Genomic DNA, 12,911 nt, shown 5'->3' with positions numbered 1-12,911 from the left:
AGGTTGATTTGTTAGTAATGCAAGTAACTTAAGCACGCTTCAATCCCTAGTGAGGGAGGAGTGAAATTAAAGGATATACAAGATCACAGGGTGGACTTGGTCCTCAAAAGACAGTTTGAGGCTTTAGCTCTGGGTATGAAAGCAGTGGCTGTGGCTTCCTTCATGGTGTGCGCATGTCATAAGATGCTAAACCCATAATCTGTCTGCGGAGGAGAGTGCATACCCCCAGGTATTACTGTCAGTGAGGAGAGTGCATATCCCCAGGTATTACTGTCAGGGATAGATTATGTAGCAGACATCCTATATGACGTTTTTAGGGTGATGAGCAAGGTGTCTTCTTATTCTATCTCCACCCAAATAATGCTATGGATCAGACAAAGAGCAAGAGATTCTGCTTCTAAAACTACTTTGAGTAGGCTCCCTTTTAAAGGACAAATGCTCTTTGGCAAAGGATTGGATGATCTCATAGCCAGTGTGGCATATCCTCCTAAGTCATTGTCAGCCAGTAGACCACATGCCCCAGGGAGGTTGAACTATGGTTTCTTTCGTGGCTATAGGTGGTCTCGCCATGCAGCACCAAACTTCTCTTCTCAAGATCTAGAGAGGTTTAGGGGATCCATATGTCCTCAGGTGTCAACTCCCCACTCAGTAGTTTTTATAATAAGTCCCAATGACACTAGACCAGAGCTCGAGCTTCCCCGAATTGGAGTACAAGGAGGCCTAGATGAGTATCTATTCAGACAATGGATGCTGGACATCATCCGAGAAGGCTAAAAGCTTAAATATTTTGCTCTCTTGGGGACTTTTTGTAGATTCTCTGGCAGAAGACAAGAGAAAGCAGTCAAAGACAGAGTGATGTTAAAAAAGCTTCTGGAGATCCAGGCTGCGGAATCAGTACCAGATGCAATATTGGGCTTGAGCAGATATTCGATGTACTTTATCATGCCCAAGAAAGACTCAATTGGAGACCGATCGTGGATCTGAAGTCTGTCAAAGCAGGATTACAGATGTCCTGATTTTGAATAGAGACTGTGCATTCGGTGCTAGTCTAAATGGCACCAAAGGAATTTCTAGACTCACTGGATTTGACAAGATGCCTATTTACATATTCCCATTTTCCCGGAACATAGTACTGGAGAGGCAGTTTGTTTTCAGCACAGCCCTTCGGGTTAGCAATGGCGTCACACACCTTTACAAAGGTGATGGTGGTATCTGCAGCGCACCTGCGCAAACCAGGGATTCAGACAAAGGCTGCCAGACAGGGGCACAAGTTGCCTAGCTCCTGCAGAACCTGGGTTGGATTATCAATTTCTTGAAGAGTCACCCGGAGCTGGTCCAATCCCTGGAGTATCTGGGGATCCTAAATATGGCAGAATTATACTACATGCATTCAGGATGAAGACTTGAAATAAAATCCAAGTTATAAGAGGTCTCTTTACTGAGAACAATGCAGTTTTTATGATACGTCAACCTCCGTTTTTATAGGGATTCAGGGGTGAGTTTGTTGTATAAAAGGGTATTATTTAAATGATAAAAAAGAGTGGGTTAACAGAAGTGTTATATTTAAAATTATAAAATGGAAGCTGGACACTAATGTGCAAAAGAACGTCTTAAAGCAAGTAACATATAAATTATCCTTAATACCCCCTTTTTTTCTATTTATGATATAGGTTTGTGGGTTGGATAATTTATAAGGTGATCTATTTTTGTTTTTTAAAAACTCAAATAGTAGCAGCATTCCATGCCATCGATCAGGGCAAGCAGTGGCTTCTTCCATGTCTATCTCAACAGCAGTTTATGGACTTTTTCTCCAGGAACTATCATACGATACAAAAAGCCAGAGATTATTGTGACTTAGGTTAAGTATTGGAAGACTTTTCAGCGCTGGTGTACAGATCAGAAGACAAGAGCTGTACTTAGCTCCCATATCTGTAATCCTGTCATCCTTTCAGGATAGTCTTGAAAAGAGCCTAGTGGTTGGTTCTCGCAAGTTGCAGGTGGTGTATCTCTCGTGCTTTAGAGCTTGAGTGGAGGAAGGGTCCTTAGCTTCCCATCCTGATATAACCAGTTTTACTGAAGGGAGCATTGCGGTGGCATATTCCTGTGCGACAAATCATCCCCTATGTGGAATCTTAATATTGTTTTACAGGACCTATGTAAGACCCCCATTTGAGCTCTTATAGTATGTGTCACTGTTGGATATTACAGTGTAGTCTGTTTTCCTGGTAACTGTTGCCTTGATGAAAAGGGTTTAGGAGCTCCAGGCTCTCTCATGCAGGGAGCCCTTCCTCAGATTTATGAAGAAGGGCGTGTATCTAAGCAAACTGCCTTCCTTTCTATCAAAAGTGGTCTCGGCCTTTCATGTACATCAAGAAGTCTGGCTTCCAGCATTTCATGCCACTGCATTAAGAAAGAAGATAAAGTCTTGGTGTTACTGAATATGAGGAAAGTTTTCCATAATCTTGAGATGACAAATGAATATCATCAATAAGATCATCATCTTGTGTTTGCCAACTTTGGCACATGGGGAAAGCAAGCCTCGAAGGCATCCATTTCCAGGTGGATTTGCATGGTTATTTCGTCTGCATACTTTGGCTGTGGTTAACAGCCGTTGATTTCCTTGAGAGCACATTCCACCAGAGACATGGCCTTATCAAGGGCAGAATCCCAGGTAGTTCCGCCCGAGGAGATTTGTAGAACAGTTACATGGTCCACTCTCCATACTTTTGCAAAATTTCACAGAGCAGAAAAGGAGACCACCTTTGGATCCTCCCTGCTTGCAGCAGGCTCATCTGTTCTGCCTTAGACTTAGGGACTTCTTTGGTATGTCTCACTTGTCAAGCCTAATGTACCCTTTACACTAGAAGGGAAGATTAGGTTCTTACCTCAATAACCTTCTTTCTAGTGGAAAGATACCACGGCCTGCCCTGTCGGAGGTTATGTTAGCCTGCTTTCTACTTCAGACACATAATAATAATAATTTATTTTCTTATATACCGCCCAACCAGAAGTTCGGGGCGGTTCACAAGAGAACTGAGACATATCAGTGACGACACAAAATTCAGTAGGATACAATACAAAATCATTGTATAAATTTACCAGACAAATAGGTTTTCATCGATTTTTCTAAACTCATAGTAAGATTGGGAATGAGCAATCGGAGAACACATACAAGAATTCATTTTCCCCACTTGAAAAGCCAGAGATTGCAGGGTGGCAACTTGGTCCACTCTGTATACTTTTGCCAAGTTTTACAGAGTGGATATGGCAGCAAGGGAGGACTCTGCCTTTGAGTCCTCACTGTTTTGTGCCAGCACAATCAATGGTCTTGCCCTAGATTTCAAGGACTGCGCTTGTAAGAATGACACATCTATTGCACTAGAAAAAGAAATTAGGTTCTTACCAGTATCTTTTCTAGTAGATAGGTGTGTCATTTTGGACCCCCGCCCCGTTATCTATTTCCTGCGCTTGCCTATTGTCTCATTCAGAATGTTCTTATCCAAACCTGCAAGTTGGATGCAGTCAGACCTTAAGCGTGTGAAGAATAGTCTATTGCTAGGATATTTCAGGGTATTATTTGAGCTTCATTAATGTTTGTTTGACATGATTGTTTCACTGTTATTATTTCAGAGCAGAACATAGTTGTTCTTTGGGAAGTTACCCATACTCCTGCTTCACATCTGTAATAGAAAGGATGCGTGCCTGCTTTGGAACTAACTGTAGGGGACAGCAGTGCCCTCTATGAAGTAGGAGGGATTCAGAAAAAAATTCAGAGTGGATTCCTTCTGCATGGCTTAGAATACAACGCACTGGTCGAGAATGACACACCTATCTATTGGAAAAGATATTAGAACGGTAAGAACCTAATCTGTTTTTCTATCTAGCTTGATCCCTATATAGGTCCAAAGCAGGTTACAAATTCAAGATGCAATACAAAATTTCACTTGTACAACAATTATATAATGAAATTAATCCATAATTAAATCATTGGACCCCTTTAACTGTCACAATTTATATATTTCTCAAATAAAGCCTTTAGGCCCTTAAGGAAGATTGATATTTTAAAGACAATGGCAGAATGTTCCAGATTTGAACAGATTGATATGGAAAAGAATTGATTATCATTCCTTTAAAAGATGGGCTTACCAAAACCATATGATGTTGCATATGACTAGAGCTTACTCTAGGTGAAAACAAAATTAAATGAACCACTTGTGGAGCAATAGAACCATAAAAAGTCTTAACAATAATGCAGCAGGTTTTAAAGATTATTGAAGCCTGAATTGGAAACCATTGTAGCTCTTTAAACAGTGGTGTCACATGAGTAAATTTTCCTTGCCTAAAAATCATTCTAGCTGCTTTATTTTGTAACAATTGTAATCGAGTCCTCAAAAATAGTAGTCCAATCTGCTCAATACAGATTGTTTTAAACAGTTTAAAAAAAAAAAAAAAAGCTTAGCTTTAGTGTTCAGATTCAGTGCTGTGCAAATTCATATGCTAGCCCAGACATTAATCTGGGTTTGCATATGAATTTGCAGACCTGCCACAATTCAGTTGAAGGCCAGAGTGTGTGGATGGGTTATATGGACAAGAATGTTTGTGGTAGGAATTAGCGAGGTATGTGCAGCAGCAAAGATGGATGTTTATAGTCCATGTGTTTATCTCGGTCAAAGGTGGGCAAATATTTTCCTTGAGGGCTACAACACAGCTAATTTTAAGGATTCCAACAATTAATAGGGATGAAATTTGTTTACATTTGGTTTTCTTTTGTAATGCACATGGAAATTTATTAAACAGCGCAGCAAAAAGATCAACATTCCAACCAGTTGCTAGTCACATAACCATTAGACCAAGTTTGCCTACTTGCTATATTTATAGTCTTAATAGTCTGCCCAGTATCTTCTAGTGATGTCTGCTCATATAGAAAGGTTCCAGAAAATTTTCAGTAAAATTAACAAAATTCCGTTTTTGAACTGAAGTTTTATTGTTATAGTTTAAAACATTATTCCTATATGATTTGAGATTGAAATTGCCCATCTAGTAACACTGGGAATTTGAATACATTTCTTTTTCTTTCATTTTTGCATTCTGCATATCTGCTCTTATGGACTAAGGGCATCTCCAGTGAATCTTTTTTACATAGTCCTGCCTATTCCTGCTATGATGTCTAGATCCATTTGTAGGAGGATTTTATTCTGAACATTGTTTTTTTTCTAGGGATAGCTTAATGTCAGCATTTTGAGTACCCTGGGAAAGAATATAGGATGTTGCAGATCATAGTCTATGATGTCACTAAAGGAATCTGGCACAAGAAAGATGGATTGCAGGAAAGCATTTGTGTTGCTCATACAAAACTTGAATAATAAACAATAATGGGAAATGAAACACGGAAGAAGCCCACAGCAGGCAAAAAGTGTCTCCATTGAACAGAAATGTATTTTTAGATATATAGTTTTTGTGTTTGCAGCGATACTTAGTTTTCCTTCTTTTCACAGTGAATCTGCATGTCGATTTTATAGTCAGCAAATGAAGGGAAAGCAGTTAGCAATCAAGAAAATGAATGAGATCCAAAAAAACATTGATGGTTGGGAAGGCAAGGATATTGGACAGTGCTGCAATGAATTTATCATGGAAGGAACACTTACTCGTGTAGGTGCAAAACATGAAAGACATATATTCCTATTTGATGGTTTGATGATTTGTTGCAAGTCCAATCATGGCCAGCCAAGACTTCCTGGTGCAGGCAATGCCGAGTATCGTCTTAAAGAAAAGTTTTTTATGCGAAAGGTACAAATCAATGATAAAGATGACACTAATGAATACAGGCATGCTTTTGAAATCATCTTGAAAGATGAGAACAGTGTTGTTTTTGCTGCCAAATCAGCAGAGGAGAAAAACAACTGGATGGCAGCACTAATTTCTTTACAATATAGAAGTACTCTGGAGAGAATGTTGGATACTACAATGTTACAGGAGGAGAAGGAAGAAAAAATGAGGCTCCCAAGTCCTAAACTGTACAGATTTGCAGAGCCAGATTCAGAAGAGAATATAGTATTTGAAGAAGGTGTGCAACCTAAATCTGGAATCCCCATCCTTAAAGCAGGAACTGTTGTTAAACTCATTGAGCGACTAACCTACCACATGTATGCTGGTAAGATACATATCTTATTAAAAATGTTGCTGTGATTGTATTAAAACTTCTCTCTTGGGTGATGCCTTGAGTGATGTTACTTATTTTGTTGTTTAACTTTTCTTTGTGCACAACGTCATATAATGAGACTGTGTTTAAAAGTTTGCCATGAAAGTAAAAGAACTGCATTAAAATCTACTGCTGGGTTTTATTTACTTCCAAACTTTATTATTGGCAAAAGCACTTATAAGCAAAGTAAGATGTGTTGAAAACAAGTAAATTTAAAAAAATTGCTGGAAAACAAAAATAAAATTAACTTCTCTGATCTGTGTATGCTTATCCCTGAGCCACGGAATGAACTCCTTAAATAGGGAGGCCATCAACCAGAGAACTTGGGGGAAGCCACTGCTTGCCCTGGATCGGTGGCATGGAATGCTGCTACTATTTGGGTTTTTGCCAGATACTTGTGGCTTAGATTGGCCTCTGTGAAGACGGAATACTGGGCTAGATTGACCATTGGTCTGACTCAGTAAGGCTATTCTTATGTTCTTATCTTTGGCAACCTCCATGATGGACCAGTATTACTAAGGTAATCACCGGGAAAATGGCAGCAGTTCACCTGCTGATGTTAATGCCATCTGAGGTCAAGTTGATATTGTTAACAGCTGGACCACTGTCATTTTCCAAGATGGTGTTGGGGACAAGAGGGCAAAGTCCAGCACTTCCCTGGAAGCAAGAAAGTAGAAATTGGTCCATTGGGAGGAGAGGGTAATGAAAGGGGCATGGCAGAGGTTTGCAGACTCTCTGGTCCATAGCCTCCCTATGCCGGAGAACTGAGCCTGAGCCTAGAGTGCTGTGGGATTTGTGGGTCCTCAACTTGGTAATCCAGTCTCATTTTTCTAACCTATTAACGTCCAGTGAAATCCGTGAGAACTTTACTCCAGCTACAGTGATGAAGTAATATTTCAATGTAAAGTAAAAAACTGGTATGCAGCTTATTAATGTATTTCCATGCTAATTTGGCAATGATTAGTACAATGGATGGGGGGTGTTATAGTGTGATGCTGATATTTTTGTGCACTGTGATACTTGCTACAATTGAAGTAATCATAGCATACACAGAATCAGTACTAAATTGGAAAGAAACTGTTGTGTTGAGATTACTGCAGTCTGTTACATTGTGGGTAAGTGCTAGACCTTTTTACAGCTTTAAAATAAATCTTGGTCATAACAGATTGAAAGTTTATACTATAACTTAGTAATTGCACATTTCTTGCAAGCAGTTAAGTCTGCTATGAAGGAGACAATGTCAGTATAATTATGTTTCTAAGACGGTGCTTCTCAACCTTTATCCAGTATGGTCTAATGTTGTTAAATTCAGATAACCCAGATAAAACAAAATAGCAGACCTCCCCTTCTCTTTCTACTCTCATTTACTTCCTCTTACCTCCATATATCCAAAGCATGAAGACAGCAGTAATGGTGATAACTGTGGCAACAATCAGCAAAGTGCCCTATGTATTGGCGTGTGCTCATAGACCCCCAGTATTCTTAATGGGTATCCAGTCTAATGGGAAGCCCGCCAAAGAGAAAAGGGCAGGACAGGATCCATGAAGTTTCAATGACTCACAGCCCCTTGCTGTGACTGCTACTATTAGGTATATACCATAATGGCAATGAGATTCAGAAGAGAGAGCCCCTGCCCTTCTTGTTTCTTTGACTCCATCTAGTAATGATATGACCTCATCTGGGGGCATTCATCCAATAATTTGGGAGCCATTGTTCTAAGGCTTTCTATATATGTTCCTATTTTTTGCTTACTTAATTTTTTGACTGGTGTATCATTTATTCCTGAAAATAGGCAAAGTGTTTATGTCATTGGCATGTCAGTGTTCTCACAAATTGTTCCTTTTCAAAAATATTTAGAGTATGGAACAGGGTGATTTTTAAGTTTATTGAAAAATACTGGTTTATGCCAGGATATTGCTCTATGTTTTTATTGTTTTAGTGGTATGCATAGTTTATGGATATAGGATGGGGTATATGCAGGGATCTGTGTTCTGCCCAGGACCTTTTGAACAGACATGCTATCCATCTGATTTTTATTGACTGCCTGGCCAACTTAAGCTGGGTTTTACTAAAATGAAGAAGAGCTGCTTACCATGGGCCATCAAGGTAAATGCTCTGAATCTCATAGGAATTAAATAAGCGTTGGAGCATTTATCTCGCCGGCCTGCAATAAGAAGCTCTTCTGCAGTATAGTAGAAGACGCCCTTAATCTGATGAATTCATAAGGCAGAATCAGAAATATCAAGTCAAATGCATTAGGTGTATGACATCACAAAACAACAAGGATAATGAATAAACTGTAATTAGAGGGAAAAAAAATCACTAGATTGTCATCAAAGAAAGTACTCTAAACAATATAAAAGGTTTTTAAATGTTTAAAATTAATGAGAAGTAAAACAGCACAAACAGTGTCAGACAAAAAAATCTAAGCTTTTAATCATTGCACTAAACCATTACAAATCATTCAAAATAATTTTTAAATGACTTCAAAAAAAATAGTTTTAATGAGTCATCCAAAGTGAATTAAATTTTCAGTTTGTCTTAAATATTCAAAACATGACATATCAGGTCCCCAACAAAGACCATGTTTCAAAAAACTGCCTCAGGGAGACCATGTACACTAAAATGTCCAGTTCAAGCACTTGTCACAGAAAACGTCATTCTTGTCCAGGTTCGCAAGCCCAGTTTATAACTGAAAAAAATATTTAAAAGTTGCACAAATCTAATAACTAAAACAATCATAACTAACCTGGTGGGATACCTGTTGATCTTCATAGAATACAAACATCAAATGACCTCAGGAGGTCTAGTACAAATTTTAAACAGAGCTGTCTATATGATGATTGGTTAAAGAACATCATATGCCCATAAGGATCGATAAAAGAACAATGTAAAACAAGAGCATGGATGGATTTATTTGTGGTATGAGAATAATTGGCCTGCTGTCCTTGGAAAATACCTGCTACAGGTGCTTCTTCTGCTATTTGCTTCTTCTGCTATTTTTCTGGTGAAAGTATGTGGGAAATAGTCTCTATAAAGTAAAGGAGGAATTGGTTCTTTCTGAATCTAACATACTCTTTAATAAAGAACACAAAATTTTATATCTTGTATATCACATTTAGGTTCATTTTTACATTATATGCGTAATCCCTTATATGACAAACTGCCCCTCTCTTCACTGCTCTGTTTCTGTGTGTGTGTGTTTTTAAAAGCGCTCTACAAAAGACAAGTTATTTTTGTCTCAGTCTTTTGGCAATTATACTCTGTAGGGTTAAGCTGTTCTATTTTTAAAGCATTCTGATATGCAAAAACAGCGTTTGTGCGTCAGCTTAGCATCAATTTCCTTTCCTAAGGAATTCAATCTTTATTGTTTACAAATCCTAGGGCACATTATTGTTCCTTGCTGTTTTTAAAATGGCATTATCTACACAAGAAATTCTGGCTAAAAAGAGTATGCTTTACATTTTCACTGGTTATTTTTAAGGGTAAAGGATTGTAAAGGACATTCTCACTTTTCACAAGAGCTTTTTAAGCTTGTGAAAACACTTAGTAGCCTTCAGCAGGTTGAATATAAATTGACTTTATTGACACAGTATTTTGCAGATTTTTTCCAATCTAAAATAAATAAGATTTTGGAAAGTGTCCCAGAGGCTGCTCTTGAAATAAGAGTACAGGATGGAGATAAGAATGGAGCCCAGTCTTTGCTGTCAAGTTGAACATGTTTGGTCTACTTTTTTCTGCGGTGTTTTGGTGTAGGGTACATTAGTTAATACAGAGATTTGCTAAAAGTACATTTTGAATCCTTGTCTAGCTAACCTGCAGAAATCCATGCCTGATGTTTTAAGTTACTTTATTAACTTACTTAATTGCTAAAGGATGGTTGTTTCCAGGATAGTATAGTTAGAATAGTATTAGCCTCACTTTTAAAGGTAGAAAAATTAGATGTTTCAATTTACGTATAAAAATTATCTCCCAATAGCAAATTTGTCAACTTTGGTGAAATTACTTGAGTGTAGTTGCTGCTCAGTTTCAAGAGTACATGTCAAATTTTGAATTCCAGTCAATCAGGATTTCATGCCATTTTTAGCATTAAGACAGTGCTGGCTGGATTATCAGAATGTAGACTATACTTGATAATGGGCATCAAGCATTTTGGATTTATCTGCTTTCGATTTGGTAAATCATGATATTTTACTTACCAAATTGAGCGACGTTGGCATATCAGACAAGGCTTTGGAAAAGGAAAGGGATGGGATTTGATATTACCTTTCTGTGGTTACAATCAAGCAGTTATACATATTATATACAGGTACTTATTTTGTATCTGGGGCAGTGGAGGATTAGGTGACTTTCCCAGAATCACAAGAAGCTGTAGTGGGAATTGAACCTAGTTTCCCTGGTTCTCAGGCCACTGCAATAGCCATTAGGCCATTTCTCTTCAAGTTTCTTGGCAGTACCATAACATATATTTTCTTCTATATTGCAAGTTTCAACAAGGATTCAATGCAGTTTATAATAAGATTTCTAACTAGTTATGAACAATGAGAAATAGATTGAGGTAGAATGTCTTTGCAGTAGACATTGTCAGCTGCTTGGAATATGAAGCATCAGATCAACAAGATATACCACTTCCCCTGTTTTATTTAAATTTTTTTAAAGGGCAAGGGAAGATTATTATTGCTGTACTTTTGTGATTGGGCCAAAGGTTCATTACCCGTCACACATCTGTCTCCAGGTACTTCTGGTCTTCTTCTCTGTCATCAGCCACTGTTAAAACGACAAACGCAAAGTACATTTCATTCACACACACTGTTAATACATTTGACCAGGTCCCTCCAGGCCATTCCTGGTCATCTCCAGGTCCTCCTTGACCCTCATTGGCCCTCTGGGTTTCAAGCAGCTCCCAGTACCATGTACCAGTCGCTCCGCAGGTCATCACTAGCCCCGCCGGTTACTTGCCAGTCACCTTTGTCTAATGTTTTCAGGGTCTGCAGGCTGCTTCCTTTTGGGACTTCTGGTAGTTTCTGGTACCATTTATCGGTCTCCACTGGTCCCTTGCCAGTCACCAACAGTCTCTGATCTTAGACTCCTCCAGCTCTTCTAGCTGCTTGTGGGGCCATCACCTGTCCTCTGTTCCCCAACCTTTTGGGTCCCCATGAGTCCTAGATACACTTCACCGGTCCCTCCATTGGTCATCAAACCTGACCTTCCCCCTGGACTCAAACTCTGCCTGTCCCTCTGGTTACTCTTCCTTCCAGACCCACTCCTCACATGCCCTAAGGCCGACTCCTAGTTTCTCAGTCTCTCTCTTTGAGGATTCTCCCTGTTGTCCACACTCCTGGTCACTCCTGAAGACTCAGTTGCTTACTCTTGACCATGCCCTCTGCCGGTCATCAATCTTGAGCCCCCCTTGGACTTCAAGCTCTACTGGGCAGGCCAGTCTATCAGGCTTACCAAGGGTTAGGCTGAAGCTAGCATTCCTCCCCTTAAGGGTTGTCTGGCTCCTGACGGAGCTCTTGCTTTTCTTTGCTCTGGAACTGTCCTTTTTAGCACCTTACTTCACTCGGGGTGAGTAGACAGCTCTCAGGTGCCTTTGCAAGATTTCTATGTAAATAAGCCCCACACACCACTGCTCAGGCTCCCTCTGCTAACTCGTGACAGGACATTCACCCTGCTACAGCTTTTCTTATGCAGATTAAATTGTTACTTTTGCCATTGTTATCTAATTTGCAAGAGATTTATATTTAAGTGAATAATGTTTTTGAGGTTATATATGACTGGATGTCTTTATGTACACTGAAAATTAATTCTGACAGGATGAATTTTTTCCGTTATGGAAATCATTTTTCAAGCTAAAACACTTTGGCAAATCTGATATTGGAGGTTAAACATTTTCATTTGGCTGTTCTAGCCATGGTATGTCTACTATAGATTATTGTAATAATATTTATTTATGTTCACCTGATAAGCAACTAAGCAGGTTGCAAATTATACAAAATGCTGCTGCTAAACTGATTTTAGGGGGCAAATGGTTTAATCATGTATCTTTTCCTAAGACATCTTTGGTTCCCTATTAAAGCAAAAATAGAGTTCAAATTATTACCTTTTGTCTACAAAATATTGTATGGTCTGGGTCCTGACTATTTGAAAGATTATGGAGTTCTTGTACTAAGCTGTTGTAGAAAGTGACTTTAGCATACCTTTATGTGGGTTTTTCATGTGCACTAAGAGCAATTTCTTCACAGCCGGAAAACAGTTGTTTCCATTTTTCCTGTTAATAGTCATGCAGTAATGTCATTTGCTCATGACAATAAAAAAAAAACCCAACATATGAACACTTACTGATACCTATTTTGCATACAGTAAGGCCTGGATTCTGTAACTGGGCGCTATCTTTTATATTTTGCACAGTATTAAGGGACATGTGTTACTGTTTCTGTGGTGTTGCATTGTATGCAGAGTCTGGCTTCTTTGCTGTTTAGTTTAACTTTTGTCTACATATTTCTATCTTTAGTTTGTGATTACTTATTTCATACTGAGCAAGGGTATATCTGTGTTCTGTGTGTATGAAAAAGACATGGTTTTCTGTTAGTAGCATTGACTTTGCAGGACTGATCTGTATTAATCTGGCTTGTTTAATTTTACAATAAAAATTGACTCAACATTAAACTTAAAAAGCTATGCCAATGAAAGTGAGATTGGAAAAAATTGA

At 38.7% G+C, this 12,911-nt stretch overlaps 1 protein-coding gene across 2 annotated transcripts in view; it reads left to right on the top strand.

Annotated features, from left to right (window-relative positions):
- SOS1 (SOS Ras/Rac guanine nucleotide exchange factor 1) overlaps positions 1–12,911 on the top strand; it is a 311,664-nt gene that overhangs the window by 97,822 nt on the left and 200,931 nt on the right. For both annotated transcript variants that reach the window (XM_033937170.1, XM_033937172.1), the window contains one exon: positions 5,496–6,151. In XM_033937170.1, the coding sequence (XP_033793061.1) occupies positions 5,496–6,151 (656 nt within the window). The remainder of the gene's footprint in view (positions 1–5,495; positions 6,152–12,911) is intronic.

This window comes from Geotrypetes seraphini, chromosome 3 (genome assembly GCF_902459505.1).
Source record: "Geotrypetes seraphini chromosome 3, aGeoSer1.1, whole genome shotgun sequence".
NCBI classification, from domain to species: Eukaryota; Metazoa; Chordata; class Amphibia; order Gymnophiona; family Dermophiidae; genus Geotrypetes; species Geotrypetes seraphini.
Note: the sequence above shows the minus strand (reverse complement) of the source record. Positions and strands in the feature narration are given on the sequence as shown.